At 38.4% G+C, this 22,380-nt stretch overlaps 1 protein-coding gene across 7 annotated transcripts in view; it reads left to right on the forward strand.

Annotated features, from left to right (window-relative positions):
- The first annotated feature begins 271 nt into the window (after positions 1 to 271).
- Positions 272 to 22,380, forward strand: part of THRA (thyroid hormone receptor alpha) — a 672,980-nt gene continuing 650,871 nt past the window's right edge. For 6 of the 7 annotated variants that reach the window (XM_053698205.1, XM_053698250.1, XM_053698223.1 and 3 more), the window contains exon 1: positions 272 to 574. Coding sequence is in view for 1 of the 7 variants with exons in the window: in XM_053698195.1 (XP_053554170.1) it covers positions 14,464 to 15,930; positions 16,269 to 16,745 (1,944 nt within the window). In the remaining 6 variants the exon portion in view is untranslated. Of the gene's footprint in view, positions 575 to 14,410; positions 15,931 to 16,268; positions 18,940 to 22,380 lie in introns of those variants that run through there. The other variant, XM_053698195.1, reaches the window with a different exon arrangement.

Here is a 22,380-nt window from a genome sequence, read left to right on the forward strand (position 1 = left end):
AAATATATTGCATTACCGAGGCAATATTAGTTCATTGGTATGATACAAATTATTATTGTGCAAATTGTAACTATGCTACCACCTTAAAATGTATAGAAAGTGACCAAGGAAGAGTGAGGGTGGAGAAAGCTAAGCATGTAGTACACACAGTGTCCTCCAGGTGGCACCCTTTTAATACAGCATTTACTGTATTAAAAGGATATAATACACAAATAGGAGGAGGGAGGAGCTGAATAACTAGGTTTTTTTTCCCCTTTTCCTCTCTGTCTGTGTTACTGACACACGGAGGAAAGAGAACAAGAAAGAAAGAACGAGGAGCACAGCAAGAAAAATATTAAACTCCAAAACATTACAGCACTTCAGGATTTACAAAACAGCAAGCTTATTTTTGTGGGTTTTTTGTTTTTGTTTTTAAGGGGAGGGAAAAAATAAAGGAAAGCTAGAAGGAAACCCTGCACCGTGTTATTTTTTTTTTTTTATTATTTTGTATTTCACCGACTTATATTTTCTACGTTCTGTGTTACTGTCCATAAGAGAAAAGGGATTTAAACGTCCTGCCTCAATCTGCACAGAGGTAAGCTCCCATGCAAAACTGCACATGGGGTGGGGGTACTACTAGTTGGAGGTGATGTGGTGCTAACCGTGCTATGGAAAGATATGCTATTATTATGTGCACAAATGCTAGCGTTAGATCCTATTAGTAATGCTGGTTTTACCCTTTCCTGGTTAAAGTGGCCTGCATCTATTACAAAGCAATTCGTACAGGCCTCTTTAGCAAGAAAGGGGTGTGACGCATGCTCTGGTGGAAAAGTATTGGTCTCTTATGGTGTATCTATCTGCCTGTTTTCAGCAGTTCACCTTGTCTGTTACCAGTCACCAACACCTTCACAGTCTAAGCATTAACTGCTTGGTTTGAGGAAGATATAAATATATGATTTACAGTTTGTGTGAAACATGAGTGGGGGGGAACTTTCTGTTCTAGTGTCTGAATATTGTTCTGGATAATTTGTTTTGACAGTTTCCTAAGCGTGTAAACAAGGAGGGTGATGGTATGAGGTTTTGCTTCTTATCTCCTTATGTCAGTACAAAGAAATGATGCTTGTGTATATATTGGGTTACTGTAATCTTCCCAAGGCTGTTGAAGGCTGATATGGCCTTAGACTGGACTAAAAAGTGGTTACATTCACACTCTTTGTAAACACATTTAAACAATTTACTATGTACCCCACATCCTGTCTTATTGTACTTGGTGCATGGGAAATTGTAGCTGGCAATGCAGCTTTAATTTTATTATTTTTATGAGGGCCAAGTAAGAAGAAAGGATTTTTAAAAATGCTGCTCCATTATATATTTTGTCCCCTGATTTGTGAATGGCCGTGCTTTTTTTTATGGAAATAAAAACCACACAAATGCACGTCTATATTCTATTTAGCAGCATAACTGCAGACAGTGTGTGAGTGGATCGCAGTCGAGTTCCTGTACATTTTTAGACTGCTTTTTTGTAGACATGGTCCTCATGACTGGTAAATATTAGCAGTGGGAATAACCCTTTTTTCCTCCAAAAGTTATGCTAATGTGGCACAGTCTCTATTAACCCCTTACTGGTAAATGGAGTCTTGCAAAGCACAAAGTCCCTAGCTGCTGCACTGTGTGAGGCCTAATGCTAACGCTAGGCCTTGGGCTGTTGTGATATGTGTGTGTTTTTGGGGCCTCCAATGCTGATAACTGTGTGTGTGTGTTTGTTTATAGTTTATTTATATTTAAAATATTTTTTTCTGGTATAGTGATCTAGTTGTTAACCTGTTGTGTGTGTGTGTCTTTTATAGGTATTTAACACTTATGGTTGGTCTGTATACTTGCGTTTGGATATACTGTGGACAATATTTTTTTAAACTATTAGTATCTAGTTTGTGTTTGTATATTTTGATTTTCTTTATTTCTTTGTTTTGTATTTGAATGTAGTTTTTGTTTCTGTTTTGTGTTTTTTTTATTTTTATTTTGTCTCTTGTGTTGTAGTTTCCCTTGTTTTCTGAGTATCTGTGTTTGATTTTCCTGCTGTAAGTATTATAACTTTACTTTTATAGTGATTTCTTTCTGTTTATTGGGTTGTTGAGTGTAGGTCATTTTAAGTGCGTAGCTGTTATTCTCTGCTAGCGTGTTTGGGTGTCCTGCAGGTGGCCTTTAAAGTTGCTGTCGTCCTATCACGCAGGCAGCTGTCGTGATTTGTGTGTTGCGTTAAGAAAGGGTGTGTGGAAATTGCTGGCTCAAAAAAGTATGGCATGGACGCTGGGCAGACCTGGAAAAGTAAAACGGAAACAAACATTATTTAGCGGTGTGTGACACTTGACAGACTTGAGAAGCCATGTGACTGTGACAGACAATATCCACTGAGTGACAAGGAAGCATTCAGAGAGCATTGTGTGTGTAACACTGAATCATGAAGTACATATTGTTTGTGCGACACAAACAGGGAGAACTGTGTATGTGTAAAGCAAAGTCATGAAGGGATTATGATGACAGGACTAGGGAGCACATGTCTGTCTGTTATGCAGTCTGTGCAGACTCATGATGAAGCCCTCCTTGTGCTGCTTGTGTGTGCATTTGTGACTAAAAGAATAAAGAACCTCTTTTGTACGTTTGTCACTGATAGTATTACTAGTAAATGTGAGGAACATGCCTGGCTGAGGCCAACAGAATGAGAAAGCCTTCTTATTTATATGACATTGGTAGAGCACTCTTTGAAGTGAATAGATTTTGCACTGATTAACCTTTTTATCTTGTGAAGAGTATGCAGTCATACACGTGTATAAAAATCTACAAAGACGCCCTGCCATATTGTACGTTATGAGCTCATTGTTGAGAGGCCCAGGATTTGTTGGGAAACCTTACATTTTACTGTCTGGTAATGCTTTGTATGGAATACCCTGCCCAAGAGGTGTGATAGAAGCAAATCTAGTGGTTGAATGAAAGAGTTACCAACACTAGGTTCAATGAAAGCACAAATTGTTTGGCACATGGGCTAAACTCTTCCTCCTCCATGGTAATTCTGATTTGCTCACAAACCAATTGTAATGTACTACATTTCCTTTTAGCAGCAGGACAGCTATACATTTGTGTTTTGTTACACTGATATCTCACCTGGCTTTAAATTGAGCTTTGCTGTTTAGAGGTTGCAGCAGTGACAGCGGCTATTGATATTACAAGCATTTGCCCAGATGTGGGCGGATCTTGACTGTCTGCTGAATGGCTAGCAACCCTTCTCAGATAAACAGCCACATTGGATCAACACCAGAGCACAAAGTGTTTGCTTAGGTTAAATGCATAGTTTTTAAAAAGTATTTGTGTAGAAGTGTAATGCTTAAACAAATGAGAAGATTTTATTATCACATTAAAAACTCCCTTTTAAAGGGACTTGAAGCACCATGTAATTACAAATGTTTTGAATACATTAAAATCGTGTCTGCTGCACTTGTTTTTCTGTACCCAAACACCTCCTCACCACCACCGCTTGCTTTATTTGGAGTGGCCAATGTAGACTTGGTACTGGAGCAAACCAGTTTAGCCACAGTCATTTTGTTATCATCTCTGTTAAGACCAGTTAGGGATGAATATGTAGCTGTTAGGTTTGTTAAGTCTGTGATGTGCTCTGCCAGTTCTTGGAAATGGAAAACCCAGTTTTCAGACATTAAAGGGACATTGTACACTAGCATAAATGTTTTGTCGATTATCTATTTATATAGCCCATCTGGTAGTGTTTTTATAAAACTGTATAGTTTTGCTTATTTTTTAAAGAACATTGTGCTGATTTTCAGACTCCAAACCAAGCCCCACAGTGTCAGATGCATACACACGTTTACAGACTTCTGCAGGCTCCTGTTTATGTTATCTGTCTTTTCATATGCAGGGAAGAGGGGAGGTGGGAAGTATCTGCTCTTTTTCCAGCCCCTTTCACTGGGTGTTCCTGCTTAACCTCATCAACAATGCTAAACTGGGAGCTTTTTTAAAAGGTTTTATACTGTATTTTTAGATCAGTATCTGTGCATATTCTTCTTTATAGTAGTGTCTATTATATGCAGTTATATTAAAACTGGTGTACACTGTCCCTTTAAGGGAGAGTAAACATCTTAATAATAAGAATTTTCTGCAATAAACATACTGGGTGGGCTTTGAAAATGTTTGAATTCATTATCACCTTTTTTTTGCTGCAATTGATTTTTAATAGCCAAACTCCGTGCATCACTTACCTTATTTGAAGGAGCCAATCCGGACTTGTTACTTGAGTAGACACAGCTTGCTGCTTTCATTAATGTTAAGAAACTCTCCATTGTTTTGCAGTTCTTATCTTATCGTCTCTGCTGGAGCCAATTAGGGACATATGGTGTAGGTTAGGCTTGTGAATCCTGGCATTTGCTCTATCAGTTATAAGTATTTAAAAACTATTTCATTTTCAGACTGAAATTACAGGGATGGGGGCTAATAAATAATACAATTTTATATATATATATATATATATATATATATATATATATATATATATATATATAAATTTTAAACTACACATAAATTATTTATAATACCATCTCAAGTGTTTACTGTCCCTTTAAAATATGGGAAAAAGTGCAAAATAACCAAAGAATATATGTTTATTTTCAATACACATAATTAAATATTTTATATTACAATCTTAAAGGGGCAGTCAACCTATCAAATAATGTTATATAATTCTGCACATAGTGCAGAATTATACAACATTAGCCTAGCGCCAGCTTTCTAAAGCAAAGGATTAGAGAAAAATTGAATTTTACAGAACGTTGCTCCTGGCTCTACTGAGAGTTTTTTTTTACTCCTAAGCGCATCGCGGGCACGCTGTCTAGTCACAGCGCGCCCCATTCGCGCTATTAAACTTAATGTACCTTGCTCCCGCTCTGGTCTTGTAGCAGGAGCAAGCTACATTAAGTTTAATAGCGCGATCAGGCCAGTTATGACTAGACAGCGTGCCCGTGATGCGCTTAGGAGTAAAAAAAAACTAGACCCTCTCAATAGAGCCAGGAGCGGCGTTCTGTAAAATTCAATTTTCGTTATAAAATATCTCTCTAATCCTTTGCTTTAGAAAGCTGGCGCTAAGCAAATGTTATATAATTATGCACTGTGCAGAATTATATAACATTATTTGCTAGGTTTACTACCCCTTTAAGATTCTGTTTATTCCTTAAAGGGACAGTCTACTCCAAAATTGTTATTGTTTAAAAAGATAGATACTCCCTTTATTACCCATTCCCAACTTTTGCATAGCGAACATGGTAAATTAATATACTTTTAACCTCTATGATTACCTTGTATCTAAGCCTTTTTTAACAGCCCCCTGATCATATGGCTATTTATTTATTATCTATTGACATGCATTTTAGTCAACTAGTGCACAATGTTATCTATATGGCCCGCAGTCTCTTGTTGTGAAAAGCTAATAAAAAAGCATTTCATAAGAGGCTGACTATACTGGCTTAGAAACAGGCAGAAATTTAGAGGTTTAAAAGTTAGGGACGCTAGGGCATTGGTGAGGGGTCTTAGGAGCTCTTGTGTTTTTAGAAAGCCTTAGGCTACTTTACCTTTACTGTAGTGTATATATAACTTTACTAATTGTAAACCGTAGTGATGTGGCACTATTAGACGCCAAGTGTGTTGTATACTGGTGTAATGGTCGCTGAAATGCTAAAAAGAGCAACAGGTTTACTGCTCAGACTGAGCACTATAATAGCACCATACCAGAAGCTATAACTATATTATACCAAACCTTGTTTATATTTCTTTATGCCATAAGCGCTTATTGCTGAAATGTATTAAAATAAGAGTGGTATATTACAGCTTGTAATGCTACGATTTGCGATCAGCAACTAGAAATATTGTAAATCAAGCATCATTGACCTATTCCGCGGTTGCTGAATCGCTAAAATCACAAATTATAAATACTAGTCATCCTTATAAGTTTGATAGCCAATAGGGGTGACACAAGCTGTATTATACTATTAACTGGGCTAACATGACCTATATTATGTAGATACATTGTATCTTTATACATACGAGCAACGGGTTTACTGCTCCAATTGAGCACATCAATAGGACTATACCACAATTTATAACTGTCACACTAAGCCTGTTTTACATTACTATATGTAATAATATGCGGTAAGGATAAAAGTATACCAATAATTCTGCGGTGCAAATACTAGCAACAGGCCAGTTCTATAACTACAATGAGCGGTCTCCTTGTATATGACTGGTAATATTAGTGAATTACAACTAGCAACATTGTAATGAAATTACTATATACCTCTTGTATCAGCTATACAAACGCTGAATAACAGTATTATTGTTACCTATTTAGTTGTTGTCACTATAAATATTGCAACAAGATTACTATACAGTTGGTGCACCAGTTGCATCATCACAGTATTATTAATACAACAACTGTACAAACGTGGTTATAAAATAGAGGTGGCAATCTTTTAATGATACTAATCTCAGCGTCATCATTATCAGTAAAAGCACAGTAACAAATAATCCTGTATTACACACTGAATACTAAGCACGTCTATCTAAATTACCTAATACATACACTACGTAAAGTACCTAAGTGTGATTTTAATTGTATTTTCCTAATTTTATCTAACCCCAATAAAAGTTACATTTTAACCCCTTAACGACCGAGGACGTGCAGGGTACGTCCTCAAAAAAAAAAGCCAGTTAACGCCTGAGGACGTACCCTGCACGTCCTTGGTGTGGAAAGCAGCTGGAAGCGATCCTGTTTGCTTCCAGCTGCTTTCCGGTTATTGCAGTGATGCCTCGATATGGAGGCATCCTGCAATAACCTTTTGAAGCCATCCGATGCAGAGAGAGCCACTCTGTGGCCCTCTCTGCACCGGAGATCGGTGGCTTCCTTCGTTGGTGGGTGGGAGCAGTACCGGGAGGTGGGTGGCGGCCATCGATGGCCCTGGAGATGTGGAGGGGGGCGGGATCGTGGGCGGGGATGCCCGGGGGCGCGCACGGACGCGCGCGGGCGCGTGCATGGGGAGGGAGCGGGTGGGAACCGCTACACTACAGAAAAAGGCAATCAGTTAAAAAAACTAAAAAAAAAAAAATACGATCAATGAGGTGGTGGGGGTTTGTGGTGGGGGTGTTTGGGGAAGCTACACTACAGAAAAAAAAAAAAGCCCTTTTTTGTGCAAGCTGGGTACTGGCAGACAGCTGCCAGTACCCAAGATGGCCCCCAATAAGGCAGATAGGGAAGGTTACAGAGCTGTTTTGGGGGGGATCAGGGAGGTTGGAGGCTAAGGGGGGTCCTACACAGCAGAAGATTTTTTTTTTTTTTTTTTTTAAAAACTAAACCCCGCAAAAAGCTTTTATTTTAGTACTGGCAGACTTTCTGCCAGTACTTAAGATGGCGGGGACAATTGTGGGGTGGGGGAGGGAAGGGAGCTGTTTGGGAGGGATCAGGGGGTCTGATGTGTCAGGTGGGAGGCTGATCTCTACACTAAAGCTAAAATCAACCCTGCAAGCTCCCTACAAACTTCCTAATTAACCCCTTCACTGCTAGCCATAATACACGTGTGATGCGCAGCAACATTTTGCGGCCTTCTAATTACCAGAAAGCAACGCCAAAGTCATATATATCTGCTATTTCTGAACAAAGGGGATCCCAGAGAAGCATTTACAACCATTTGTGCCATAATTGCACAAGCTGTTTGTAAATGATTTCAGTGAGAAACCTAAAATTGTGAAAAATTTAACGTTTTTTTTTTTATTTGATCGCATTTGGCGGTGAAATGGTGGCATGAAATATACCAAAATGGACCTAGATCAATACTTTGGGTTGTCTACTACACTACACTAAAGCTAAAATTAACCATACAAGCTCCCTACAAGCTCCCTAATTAACCCCTGCACTGCTGGGCATAATACACGTGTGGTGCGCAGCGGCATTTAGCGGCCTTCTAATTACCAAAAAGCAATGCCAAAGCCATATATGTCTGCTATTTCTGAACAAAGGGGATCCCAGAGAAGCATTTACAACCATTTGTGCCATAATTGCACAAGCTGTTTGTAAATAATTTCAGTGAGAAACCGAAAGTTTGTGAAAAAATTTGTGAAAAAGTGAACGATTTTTTGTATTTGATCGCATTTGGCGGTGAAATGGTGGCATGAAATATACCAAAATTGGCCTAGATCAATACTTTGGGATGTCTTCTAAAAAAAAAATATATACATGTCAATTGATATTCAGGGATTCCTGAAAGATATTAGTGTTCCAATGTAACTAGCGCTAATTTTGAAAAAAAGTAGTTTGGAAATAGCAAAATGCTACTTGTATTTATGGCCCTATAGCTTTCAAAAAAAGCAAAGAACATGTAAATATTAGGTATTTCTAAACTCAGGACAAAATTTAGAAACTATTTAGCATGTTTTCTTTTTGGTGGTTGTAGATGTGTAACAGATTTTGGGGGTCAAAGTTAAAAAAAAGTGTGGTTTTTTTCCATTTTTTCCTCATATTTTATAAAAATTTTTATAGTAAATTATAAGATATGATGAAAATAATGGTATTTTTAGAAAGTTAATTTAATGGCGAGAAAAACGGTATATAATATGTGTGGGTACAGTAAATGAGTAAGAGGGAAATTACAGCTAAACACAAACACCGCAAAAATGTAAAAATAGCCTTGGTCCCAAACGGACAGAAAATGGAAAAGTGCTGTGGTCATTAAGGGGTTAATTGTATGTGTGTTCTCCCCCATTTGATATAATCTCCAGTACAATATTATTTGCAATTTATAAGTTACCTAATTTATATTTTCTTGTGCCCCCTGAGTGCTTAATGTGTATTCTTTTTGGAGAGGTAGTCTTACTACCTCTCTTTCTTAATTGTGTTCAGTAAAATTTAATTCACAGCATCTACACCCTACCTTACTCGGTGGCTTATTTAGGGATTGGGGCTCAATATATCTAAGGAGTGCCATTGGTATTTTCTACTTTAAGTCATATTAATATAACAATGTTGGTTGGACAAAGCTGGGGAATGGGTAGTAAAGACATTATCTCTCTTTTTAAACATTAACAATTTTGGTGTTGACTGTCCCTTTAACTCTGTGTGGTTATGTTCATGCCTTCATCTCTGTAAGCCCTGCTGCATGGATAAGTTAGTAATATTTAGACATGTGCATTCGGCAGTTTTGTTAACTGCTTGTAAAAGTGCAACACACTAAGATTTGCAAAAATCCAGATCTTACTGTGTTGCACTTTTACACAAAAAAAATCTGGCTCAGATAAGAGCCTAATTGCACCAGTGGCCGCCGCATTCAACAGTTAACAAAACTGCCAAGTCCGCATGTCTAGTAATATTTGTGCTTAGAAAGTTGGACATGAGATGAGGAGGAAAGAATTGTAGTCCTTGTAATAAAATACAAGTATAAGCAATCTACAAAGAGTAGAGAGAGTTATGATGTTGCAGGTGAATTATATGAGAAAATAGCGGTATTTATAGGTTGCAACATGGTGGGAGAGGATTTAGTTTTATATGGAGCTAAATGTAGAAATAGAATGTATAATATAGAGAGATTTAACCAAATAGGACGTGTATATATACGTCATGTGGTACTTTATATATACGTATGTCATTCGGTACGATAGACAGACGTCCGAGCTGCAGGAAGCTCCAGCAGTTTCAGCTGTAAAGTTACAGTCGAGAGCTGGAGTTCCTGAGCTCATGGGATCTGTCTTTTTATATGGAGCTGGAGCATGATCGGTGCTCCGCTTTCATATGAAGTCAGATGCCTGGTCGAACAAAGGGGATCCCAGAGTAGCTTTTACAATCATTTGTGTCATGATTGCACAAGCTGTATGTAATTTAATTTCAGTGAGAAACCCAAAGTTTGCGAAAAAGTTAGTCAATTTGAAGATCCACGATTAATGCTTTGCATTAACTAAGTTGTAAAATATGTTGTCGCTAGGTTTTTTATTCTAAACTCCGTCCCGAAAGATAAATGATTTATGTTTTATAAATCCTACCGTTTGCGAGGTTCCTCCGCCCCTTGCTCATTTCCTGGTTTGTGAGTGTTAAACGTAAGAGCGGTCTCATCCGCTCTATACGTAGTGATCCGTCCTCGATCTTGTGAATAATTTTTAGCGCATGCACAAAAATACACTCTCTGCTCTGATACATACTAAACAATGAATCACTCGATTCATTGTTTAGTATTTGATCAGAGAGCGTAGTAGTTTTTGCGATCGCTGTGTGGGGATGCAGTGACGTACTACTTGGGTTTCCCTGCTCATGTATCTGAGCATGCACGAGTACATCAACGCGCTTCTTGCATAGGATTAAATTCTGTAAAAGCCGAATGCGCATTTCAACGTGGGCGCGTTTGTACATGGGACATAGACGCCACTGGGGGGGAATAAAGCGGTATTCATAAGTGCACACCTCAAATATTTATTTGATGCGGGGGGAGGAAGGGCGAGATACTTTTGCTGCTTCAAAGGTAAATATTAAGAGAACAAAGCTGCACAAAAAAAAATGATGAATGAAACTGACCATTTTTTCACAAGTATTTTAATGTCATGAATAGCAAATACGTTTACTTTCACTTTAACTATTTATTTTATATGATTGCATTTGGTGGTGAAATGGTGGCATGAAATATACCATAATGGGCCTAGATCAATACCTTTTTTTTTTTTCTACTTAAAGGGACAGTATACACTCATTTTCATATAACTGCATGTAATAGACACTTACTATAAAGAATAAAATGCACAGCTACTAATATAAAAATCCAGTATAAAACGGTTTAAAAACTTACTTAGAAGCTTTCAGTTTAGCTCTGTTGAAAAGGCAGTTGGAAAGCCCACTGCAAGTGGAAAATAAGACACTCCCCCCCTCCCCCTTCTTTTGCATATGAAAAGACCCTTTACACAAACAGGAGCAGGTAGCTGACGGTATTCAAATAAAACTTTGGGGCTTGGTTAGGAGTCTGAAAATCAGAGCAATGGTATTTAAAAATAAGCAAAATTATAATTTTTTAAAAAAAACAAAACATGATGGGCTTTATTAATAGATAATCTACAAAACATTTATGCAAAGAAAAAATGAGTGTATAATGGCCCTTTAAAAAAAAAAATATATAAGGAGAGTCGACTGCATCATTCCTTACTGTTGGGAAATACTGAACCTGGCCACCAGGAGGAGGCAAAGACACCCCAGCCAAAGGCTTAAATACCTCTTCCATTTCCCCCATCCCCCAGTCATTCTTTGCCTTTCTTCACAGGAGGATGGCAGAGAAGTGTCAGAAGATTTCGGAGTAGTTCCTTAGGAGGGGTATTTGCCCTTCAATATGGGACTGGAGTTTTAAGTAGTCTTGTCAACCTCTCAGTGAGAGCATTGACGAAAGTTAGAGTCTGGCGATGCAGGGAGAGTCTTTCTGCAAACCCATCCAGACTGCCTGCTAACAGCTCTTAAAGGGACACTGAACCCAAATTTTTTCTTTTGTGTTTCAGATAGAGCATGCGATTTTAAGCAACTTTCTAATTGACTCCTATTATCAAATTGTCTTCATTCTCTTGGTATCTTTATTTGAAATACAAGAATGTAAGTTTAGATGCCGGACCATTTTTGGTGAACAAACTGGGTTGTTCTTGCCGATTGGTGGATAAATTCACCCACCAATAAACAAGTGCTTTCCATGGTCTGAACAAAAAAAAGCTTAGATGCCTTCCTTTTCAAATAAAAAAAGCAAGAGAACGAAGAAAAATTGTAAATTAGAAAGGTGAGAACGGTCAAAAACAGCCCACAGACTACCTCCAAAGACCTACATCATCATCTTGCTGCAGATGGTGTCACTGTGCATCGTTCAACAATTCAGTGCACTTTGCACAAGGAGAAGCTGTATGGGAGAGTGATGCGGAAGATGCCTTTTCTGCGCTTGAGGTATGCAAACGCACATTTGGACAAGCCAGCTTCATTTTAGAAGAAGGTGCTGTGGACTGATGAAACAAAGATTGAGTTATTTGGTCATAACAAGGGGCGTTATGCATGGCGGCAAAAGAACACAGCGTTCCAAGACAAACACTTGCTAGCCACAGTAAAATTTGGTGGATGTTACATCATTCTGTGGGGCTGTGTGGCCAGTGCCGGTACTGGGAATCTTGTTAAAGTTGAGGGTCGCATGAATTCCACTCAATATCAGCAGATACTTGAGAATAATGTTGAGGAATCAGTCGCAAAGTTGAAGTTACGCCGGGGCTGGATATTTCAACAAGACAACGACCCAAAACTCTGCTCAAAATCTACTCTGGCATTTATGCAGATGAACAAGTACAATGTTCTGGAATAGCCATCCCAGTCTCCAGACATAAATATCATTGAAAATCTGTGGGGTGGGATTGGAAGTGGGCTGTCCATGCTCGGCAACCATCAAACCTAACTGAACTGGAGATGTTTTGCAAGGAGGAATGGTCCAAAATACCTTCATCCAGAATCCAGACACTCATTACAGGCTATAGGAAGCGTCTAGAGGCTGTTATTTCTGCTAAAGGAGGCTCTACTAAATATTGATGCAATATTTCTGTTGGGGTGCCCAAATTTATGCACCTGTCTAATTTCGTTTTGATGCATATTGCACATTTTCTGTTAATCCAATAAACTTCATTTCACTACTGAAATATTACTGTGTCCTTCAGTTATTTGATAGATCAAAATGAAATTGCTGATCCAAACACCGAATTATTTATAAATGAAAATCATGGAAATTGTCAGGGGTACCTAAACTTTTGCATGTATGTGTGTGTGTGTGTGTATATATATATATATATATTAGGCCTGTCAAAAATAATCGTTTTGACGATGCATCGCGATGCGGCATTAAACGATTCTGCATCGATGCGCTGAGACGCGATAATCGATTAACGTTACCCACGTGACCAGCCTCCAGGACAAGTAACAGAAAGTGCGCGAAAGTGCGCGGTACATCGTTTTGACGTCACTGACGTCACGTCACCCAATAAAGCAACATGGGCGCTCCATGGGCGGTCTCTGGAAGTGCCGAAGTTACGCAGTAGGAGCAAAGCAACTGAGATTGATGATGGTGAATGTGATGACGATTCCGACTCCGAGTATACACGGCGGTATACAGCTACACGGCGGGCTCATTTTTATTTTGTGGGAGACAGAGGAGGAGACCTATGGTGAGAATTAGACTAACTAACTGCTTAGTTACCAAAACGTAGTACATTTTGCCAATGCCATGCCATAATTGCCATTGCCATGCCTATTGCCTCAACTGCCTACTTGCCATAGGTAAACTAATTATATTAACTTACTTAAAGAGCAAATCAATAAGGGGTACACATTTATTACACAATAAGGGGTACAATTAAATACTTGCCTTATTTACTTAACGTAGTATGTACTACTACTACTGCTGAGCTGACTGAGGCTCAGGCTGCTGCATAATTAATTGCTGCATTATTGAATAATATTGCATATATAAAAAATGTATTATAAATAAATATAGTATACTATTATTGTCTGTCTAATGTCTCTATTAGTCTAATCTGTATCTAACTATATATACATGTTTTTCACATGGATGGATGTCCTGGTCTGAAGTTCTAATATTTTAATAATATACACTTTTTATATATAATAATAGTATTTTTTTTTTAATATAATACATTTTATATATGCAATTTAATATGCAATGCAATTGCATGCATGTGCTGACTCTGAGTGCTCTCTTAAAAGATGCCAATCCGAAGAACCCAATCCTTGTTTTTATTTTATAAGTTAACAAAACTTAACAAGGCTAAAAGCTGCATTTTGAAACATACTAAACTAAAGGCCATAAAACCCATTTTGTGATTCAAGAAATTGCATGCAATTTTAAACAACTTTCCCTATTATATAATTTGCTTATCCTTTGTTGAAATGCATAGCCTGAGCCTCCTCCTTGTGCACTAAGTATTATATAGTAAGTAATGTGTGTGCTGTGCATTGCAATGCATTGCTAATATGTCATCAACAAACGATATCTGAGAAGTATGAAGCAAATTAAATAATAGAAGTTCAAGTTAGTTATGATGTTGTTTATTTAAAATTGTATTCTCTATCTGAATCATGAAAGTAAATGTTTGGGTTTCATTGCACCTTTAAGTGTGTAATATATTACAGTAACTTACAGTGTCAGTGAGTGAGTGAGTGATGTCCCCTGCAATCACAATGCAATTTGTTTTAAAATTTATGTTCGCAAAATGTATGGCATTGGCAAAGTAGTTGAAGTTACTAGTACTTGTTGATTTTACATTTGCGGCTTGACATTTTGACAACTGGAACTTAGTGTTTTTTCTTTTTTTTTAACACTGACAGAATTCGACGTTGACAACAACATCATCCGTCACATATGTACATGTCATGCTAAAATGACAGAGGGAGACAAAAAAGATAGAGAGATAAAAAATGCACCTAGCATTTTAAAAGCAAGCATCTGGGCACATTTTGGATTTTATGAACATACTGGAAAGCACGAATTGGACAAGACACACGCGGTTTGTAAAGCCTGTCACACAAAAATTAAATACCTAGGGAATACTACTAACTTGAGAAATCACGTTAGACGTTTTCACTCTGAGATGCTAACCCCTGCCGCTGCCGCCAGTGCCACTGCCAAGGAAATAACAAGACTAGCTGAAGCTCATCAGCCAAGAATTGATGCAATGCTGTCAACTTTGCCACCCAACTCTGAAAAAGGGAAGAGAATAACCAAAGCTGTGGCAACTTTCATAGCGAAGGACCTACGGCCTTACTCTGTTGTGGAAAACCTTGGGTTTCGCAACCTGTTGAAGACACTAGAGCCACGTTATAAGATCCCGTCACGCAATCACTTAACAGAAAACGTTATACCTGCACTCTACCACGAAACAAAAGCTCAGGTAATTGCATCAATGAGCCAAGCCAGTCGAGTCGCAATAACGTGTGATTCATGGACTTCAGTCACGACGGAGTCTTATGTAACAGTAACTGCACATTACGTTAGCAAGGACTGGAAGATCTTGTCGCATGTGCTGCAAACGAGAGCAGTTTATGAGTCTCACACGGGTTCTCATCTGGCGGAGCTACTGTCTCGTGTCGTGGAAGAATGGCAGCTGTCCGATAAATCTGTAGTGCTTGTGACCGACAATGCGTCGAACATGATTGTTGCTGCTCAAGTTGGAAAATTCCCTCATGTAAAATGCTTCGGCCATACACTGAATCTCGCATCCCAGCGGGCGCTGAAAGTGGCCACGCTCTCCAGGCTTTTAGGCAGAGTGCGACGAATATCAACATTTTTTCACCGCAGCACTACAGCAAACCACTGTCTGAAAGAAAAACAGAAATGTCTTTGCCTGAAGAATCATAAGCTGATAACTGATGTGACAACAAGGTGGAACAGCTCATATGACATGGTCGAGAGGTTCCTAGAACAGCAACCTGCAATCTGTGCCACATTGTTGTCTCCAGAAGTCAGAAAAAGTGAGTCAGATCTCTGCACTCTCAACGAAACAGATGTGTCAAATGCAGAGGATGCTGTGAGTGCATTAAAGCCAATGAAAGATGCAACCACACTGATGTCAGAAGAGCGCAATCCAACTGTTTCTCTCATTGCCCCTCTAAATGCACAACTGCTCCAGAACATGACAGGCACCATGGGAGACACACCCATGATCCATGAGATCAAGAATGCCATAAAAACAGATCTCCTGAAGAGGTACAGCAGTGAGGCAGAGAAGAAGATACTTTATACAGCCTCTGCCCTGGATCCTCGTTTTAAGGGACTGCCTTTTATTCTCACAGAGGAGGAGAGATTGGAGATATACAGAGGAGTGACTGAGGAGGCTGCATCCTTGGAGGTAATTTTAATTGCATCATGTTTCTTGAAAAATGTATAAATTGAAAACAAACATAAAACATACCATCCATACAAAATAGGCTTAGCTAGCAGTAGCTTGATTAGTAGCTAGTTTAATGAGTACAAGGTTTATTATATAAGTCACAGTTTGAAAACACCACAGTCAGTCAACTTTGCTCCTCCTCCGTCCACTCCCGAGTCCTTCCTAATAGATGTGAGCTGTTGCATGCATTTATTTATGCATTACTGTCTCTCTGAGCACACACATAGCATTAGCTGGCTGGCTGCTCGAGGTAATAATGAATGCTATTATTTTTCTATTCTTTTGTTCAAACACAGATTGAGTGTACTAGTACAGTTACATCTAGGAGGACAAACGTGGATGAAGTGCCACTGCCTGAGGGAAAAGAAACTCTGGAAGAAGAATCACCCATCGAGGAGGATAACCCTTCTCCTCCCAAAAGAAAGTCAACATCGCTGCTCATGACTTTGCTGGGACAGTCTTTCACTGACACTGAAGGTACAATAGAACCCAAGACCCCCTATGCCAAGGCTGAAGAGGAAATAGAGAAATATTGTAAAGCCCCATCTCTGCCTCTCACTGAAGACCCTTTGAAATGGTGGCATGTACATGAGGTCATATTTCCCCTCCTCTCTCATTTGTCAAAGCGATACTTGTGTATCCCAGGTACAAGCGTGTCTGCAGAGCGGGTTTTCTCCACTGCAGGAGATGTGGTAACGGCAAAAAGAAGCACCCTCAAACCAGAGCATGTGGATCAACTAGTGTTCTTACAGAAAAACCTACATATTCCATAATTCTGAGTAGTGATTCAGGTTTATAATATTAATATTTAATGTTTTTTGGCACATCCAGAAGAATGTGCTGTGTGCCCCATTGCCCAGTGCAGACTACTGTTAAGTTATTTTATATTTGTTACTGTTATATTGCTTATAGCTTTTTGAAAAATGAAGCTTAAAACCTTGAGTAAATCTTTGTTGGATCACAAAATATACTAGTACACTACACGACACGACCGACCACGTCACTCTGTCACAGTCACAGTCACACACACACAAACAATACAAAAGAAACAACACACAACTGCACACACCTCATGTGTGCGTGTCAGTGTCACCCTTCACCATGATTCACTCTTTTTATGATGTGTGTTTTTTTTGGTATTGTTTGACTGTGTGTGACTGTGACTGTGTGTGTGTTGTGTAACAATATATTTGTGATACCATAAAGATAATCAAAGTTAGTAAATCTAGTAGTTCAATGCTACTTGTTGTATAATGTCTATTACTACTTCTAGTGTTACTGTGATGTTTGCCAATCAGGAAGTGCTCTGTTTTGTAGATGTTGTGCTATTGTTTACAGCACACCCCTGTATTGTTTGCAATGCAGTGAGTGCATAGTGCATAAGGGATTATTAATATTATTCACACTAAAAATTGTCTATTTTAAATAGACCCTTTAAGAAAGATATCATATGTTTTTGTTTATGATCCCAATCCCAAATGCCATCCCACTCCCAGGCAGATCTGTAGGGGTTAACCTAATATAACCAACCAGTTAACAATAACAATGTGTGTACTGCAGTGTCTAACTGTCTCTTTATGAGTGTGTGAGTGTGTCTGTGAGTGAGTGAGTGCCAGTTTGAAAAGTTTGTATGTATCTATATCTATGAGTGTGTGTGAGATGAGTGTATTAACTGCCTTTGAATGTTTTTGTTTGTATGTGATTGTGTGTCTGTCCCAGTGTCTAAGTGTCTATGAGTGTGAGTGTGACTGTGGCTGACTGGCTGTGGTGCCTTTGAATGTTTTTGTTTGTGTGTGTGTCCCACTGTGTGTCTCTAGTGTCTGAGTGTCTAGTGAGTGTGACTGTCTAACTGTCAGTGTCTATGAGTGCACTATGCAGAGAGTGAGACTGAAGCCAAACCAGTACCACTATAGGGGAAGGAAAAGCCTTGAGTAAACCTTGAGTAAATCTTTATTGGATCACAAATATACTGTACACTACAGACAGTACAGCACACACAGCAGTGACAGCACACAGTGCCAGTACCACACACAACAGCACAATACAAAAATAAAGCACACACACCTCAGGTGAGTGGCGTGCCACCCTTTCTTCACCATGATTTACTCCTTGATGTCTGTGTCCTTTTTTATGTATTGTTTGTTTGTGTGTGACTGCTGTGTACTGTTCAGTGACAGACTCAGTCACTGTTCAGTTGTGTGTAGTACTGCTTTAACAGTAACAACTAACTAATTATATTTGTGATCCCATAAAGATAATATAATCATCAAGAAGAAACTGTAGTTATAGTAGTTCAGTTCAATGCTACTTGTTTTAAATGTCTCTCTCTCTACTACTATTGTAAGTCTGTAATTGTGTAAACTAATTGTATATGTCACAATCACATGTGTGTTGTGTGCACACTCTGTGCTGTGTGTTGTGTTCCAGATTCTTCACGTGATGTTTGTTTGCCACAAATTGACAGTCATGAAGGCACAGTGGACTGCACCTGTAATTTTGTACCTATAAGGGATTTATGTTTTGTTTTCTGATTACAATTTTCACACAAATAAGGTATTATGGTGGTAACTTAAGCTTAACCTATCTATTTTGGTTTTAATTTAATGTCTATTATTATATTATTATTACTAAGCAAGTAAAGAAATTAAATTAAAACCAACATAGATAGGTTAGACATTTATTTGTTGTTCATGTTTCTTTACAAGTGTATAGTGTACTTACTATATATAATATATATACATTTAAATATTTTCTTTTATTGAAGAAGTACACTGTGAGCACTGCACTTTTTACACTACGTACTCTGTAACTACAGTTTGATGCCATAATATTGTTTCCAAACCAATACAACAATTGCCATTTAGTATTTACTGTTCTATAAACTGTTGTTGTCTGCTGTGTTCAGACTTTGCCACAGGAAGAGTGTCCTTTTTTGAGCTAATAAAATAAAAAAAGAGTTTATTTCAATACTTTGACTGCTTGAATTTTTTTTTCTGAAAAATTTAAGAATTGGGCAGAAATAGTGCAGTAATCGTGATGCATCGCGATGCATCGTAGAATCGAATCGTATCGAATCGTTACGATGATAATCGTAATCGAATCGAATCGTGAGACAGGTGAAGATGCGCAGCTCTAATATATATATATATATATATATATATATATATATTGTGTGTGTGTGTGAATTAATTTGGGATTGTGGGTATCTGGAACTGTATGTGGGTTTTTATCTGTAAATGTGTGTATGAATCTTTGTGAGTGAATCCGTAAATTTGTGAGAAACACCGTTTATACTGACATTACACAGAGAAAAAAAAGAGAAATCACATTTACTTACATTGTGCTCACACACAAACACTAATATTACACATACAGTGGCATTAACAAAAACTAACATCACACACACACAAAAATAAAAACGGACAATGCAAACAAAAATAATTTTATTGGTATAACTATAAAAATTAACCCCTTATGGTGATTATCTGCAGATGAGCTGCAGATTTGTTTTGTACCGTAAGGGGTTAGTTTTTTGTTTAACCTCCTCATGACAGTAATTTATAAAATACACAACTGTCACTGTGTCTCATTCACTGCAGGCGCACATTATATGCCGCTTGTCTAACCTAAGGACCCCTGAGAAATCCTAGGCATATGTGTTCTCCAGATCAGGACAAATTAATTCATGTATTCAGTATTTATCTTTAGGTGCCCTAGTTGTTTAAAAATAAGTGAAATTATTTTGTGTTTCAGCACAAGTGGATTGTCATGAAGGACAAGTAGATTGGGCTCCCGATTTAGTCCGTTGGACAAGTAGATTTTGGGGAAAAAAAATTACACCCCTGCTGGTGAGGATGTCATCTTCTCCTCCGTGGAAGTTACCTTGTCGCAGGGACCTGCTGGGACAAGGTCCTTTTGTTCATCAAAATCTAGATTCTCTGAGGCTGACTGCATGGAGATTGAACACTTAGTCCTAGCCAAGAGGTTTTTCTGAGAAAGTGATTAATACTCTCATTCAAGCTCGTAAGCCGGTTACTCGTCGCATCTATCATAAGATGTGAAGAACCTACTTATTCTGGTGTGAAGAGCGCCAATTTTCCTGGCATAAAGTTAAGGTTGCCAGGATCCTATTGTTTCTCCAAGATGGACTGGAGAAGGGCTTTTCTGTCAGTTTCCTGAGGGGATAGATTTCGGCCCTATCTGTTTTACTGAACAAGAGGCTCTCAGAGCTTCCCGATCTACAGTCCTTTGTTAAGGCTCTGATAAGGATCAGACCAGTGTTTAGATCTAATGCTCCTCCTTGGAGTCTAAATCTTGTTCTTAAGGTGTTGCAACGGGCTCTGTTTGAGCCTATGCATGAGATTGACATTAAATTGTTATCCTAGAAGGTTCTTTTTCTACTGGCTATTGCTTCTGCGTGCAGAGTATCTGAGATTGCCCCTTGCAATGTGAGCCCCCTTATCTGGTGTTCCACTCTGATAAGGCTGTCCTACGTACTAAGTTAGGTTTTCTTCCTAAGGTCGTGTCAGACTGCAACACCAATCAAGAGATCGTGGTTCCTTCCTTGTGTCCAAATCCTTCCTCTGCAAAGGAAAGTTTGACCCATAATCTGGACGTGGTTCACGCCTCAAAGTTCTACCTTCAGGCTACTAAGGATTTTAGTCAAACTTCGCCCTTGTTTGTTGTCTATTCTGGGAAGCGTAAGGGACAGAAGGTCTCTTCGACTTCCTTATCTTTTTGGTTAAAGGGACACTGAACCCAAATTTTTTCTTTTGTAATTCAGATAGAGCATGCAACTTTCTAATTTACTCCTATTATCATTTTTTTTCTTCATTCTCTTGCTATCTTTATTTGAAAAAGAAGGCATCTAAGCTAAGGAGCCAGCCAATTGTTGGTTCAGTACACTTATTGATGGGTGAATTTATCCACCAATCGGCAAGAACAACCCAGGTTGTTCACTAAAAATGGTCCGGCTTCTACACTTACATTCTTGCTTTTCAAATAAAAATACCAAAGAATGAAGAAAATGTGATATGAGTAAATTAGAAAGTTGCTTAAAATCGCATGCTCTATCTGAATCATGAAAGAAAAAAATTGGGTTCAGTGTCCTTTTAAGGAGTGTTATCCGCCTTGCTTATGAGACAGCGGGACATAAACCTCCTCAGAGGATTACAGCTCATTCTACTAGAGCAGTGACTTCCTCTTGGGCCTTTAAGAACGAGGCCTCTATGGATCAGATTTGTAAGCAGATACCTGGTCCTCCTTACAAACTTTTTCTAAATTTTACAAGTTTGTTGTAGCTTTCGGGGGAGAGGTTTTGCAGGCTGTGGTGCCCTCAGATTAGGGTCCGCCTCTCTTTTTGTCCCTCCCGTTATCATTCAGTGTCCTCTAGAGCTTGGGTATAAGTTTCCCAACAGTAAGGAATGATGCTGTGGACTCTCCTTATATTAAGAAGGAAAACAAAAATTATACTTACCAGATAATTTTACTTCCTTCTGTATGTTCTCCGATGGGCGGCCTTCTTTTATTTTTCTTCTGGCACCATTTATACCCTATTTCTCCTACTGTTCCTTGTTCCCTCGGCAGAATGTCTGGGGGCGATGGGGGAAGTGGGAGAGGTATTTAAGCCTTTAGCTGGGGTGTCTTTGCCTCCTCCTGGTAGACAGGTTTAGTATTTCTCAACAGTAAGGAATGATGCAGTTGACTCTCCATATACAGAAGGACATTAAATTATCTGGTAAGCATAATTTATGTTTTTGACAGGTAAATAAAACAAGGCTCTATTTCTGTTTAAATGGAGCGATAGTAAAAATGCTAAAAACTCTCTGGTATTTTGGGCATGTTCTCTGAAAGTCCTGGTAGTGAAGGGGTTAATGATACTATATTAGGGAGGAGGTTATATTGACCCATAGGAGGATTTATTAAGAGAATATATATGGGACATACATGCAAAGTGTTTTAAGGGGTATTTAAAGCATTTTCATTTGCTGCAGGGACATTTATATAGACTCTAGAGTACAGTAAGAAAGATGAGTTTTAATGAAAGGATTTTATGGAAAATAAGATGCATTTTAAGGAGTGGTTCTGTGGGGAAAAAAATGAGTTAAATATCTTCAAGTAGTCATGTAGCTGCCACTAAAACTATGCCAGCAAAATAACATGGAAATTTTCACCCAAGTTTCATCATATGAAAGTTTGTTTCACAATTTGGTGGCCATTTTAACTGGTTGTTTGTACAATTCCCCACCGAGGCTCACTGAAGCTTCTGTTACATTGGTAAAGCAATTGTTTCTTATTTGTTGGGAATATGTAAACATGTAAAACAAACATATGTGAGTTATATTCTATAATCTAGATGCACACACATAAAAAAACGAGAGAATTACTAAGGTCATATTTTCTTTAAAC

The sequence above is a fragment of the Bombina bombina genome, chromosome 1, assembly GCF_027579735.1.
Source record: "Bombina bombina isolate aBomBom1 chromosome 1, aBomBom1.pri, whole genome shotgun sequence".
NCBI classification, from domain to species: domain Eukaryota; kingdom Metazoa; phylum Chordata; class Amphibia; order Anura; family Bombinatoridae; genus Bombina; species Bombina bombina.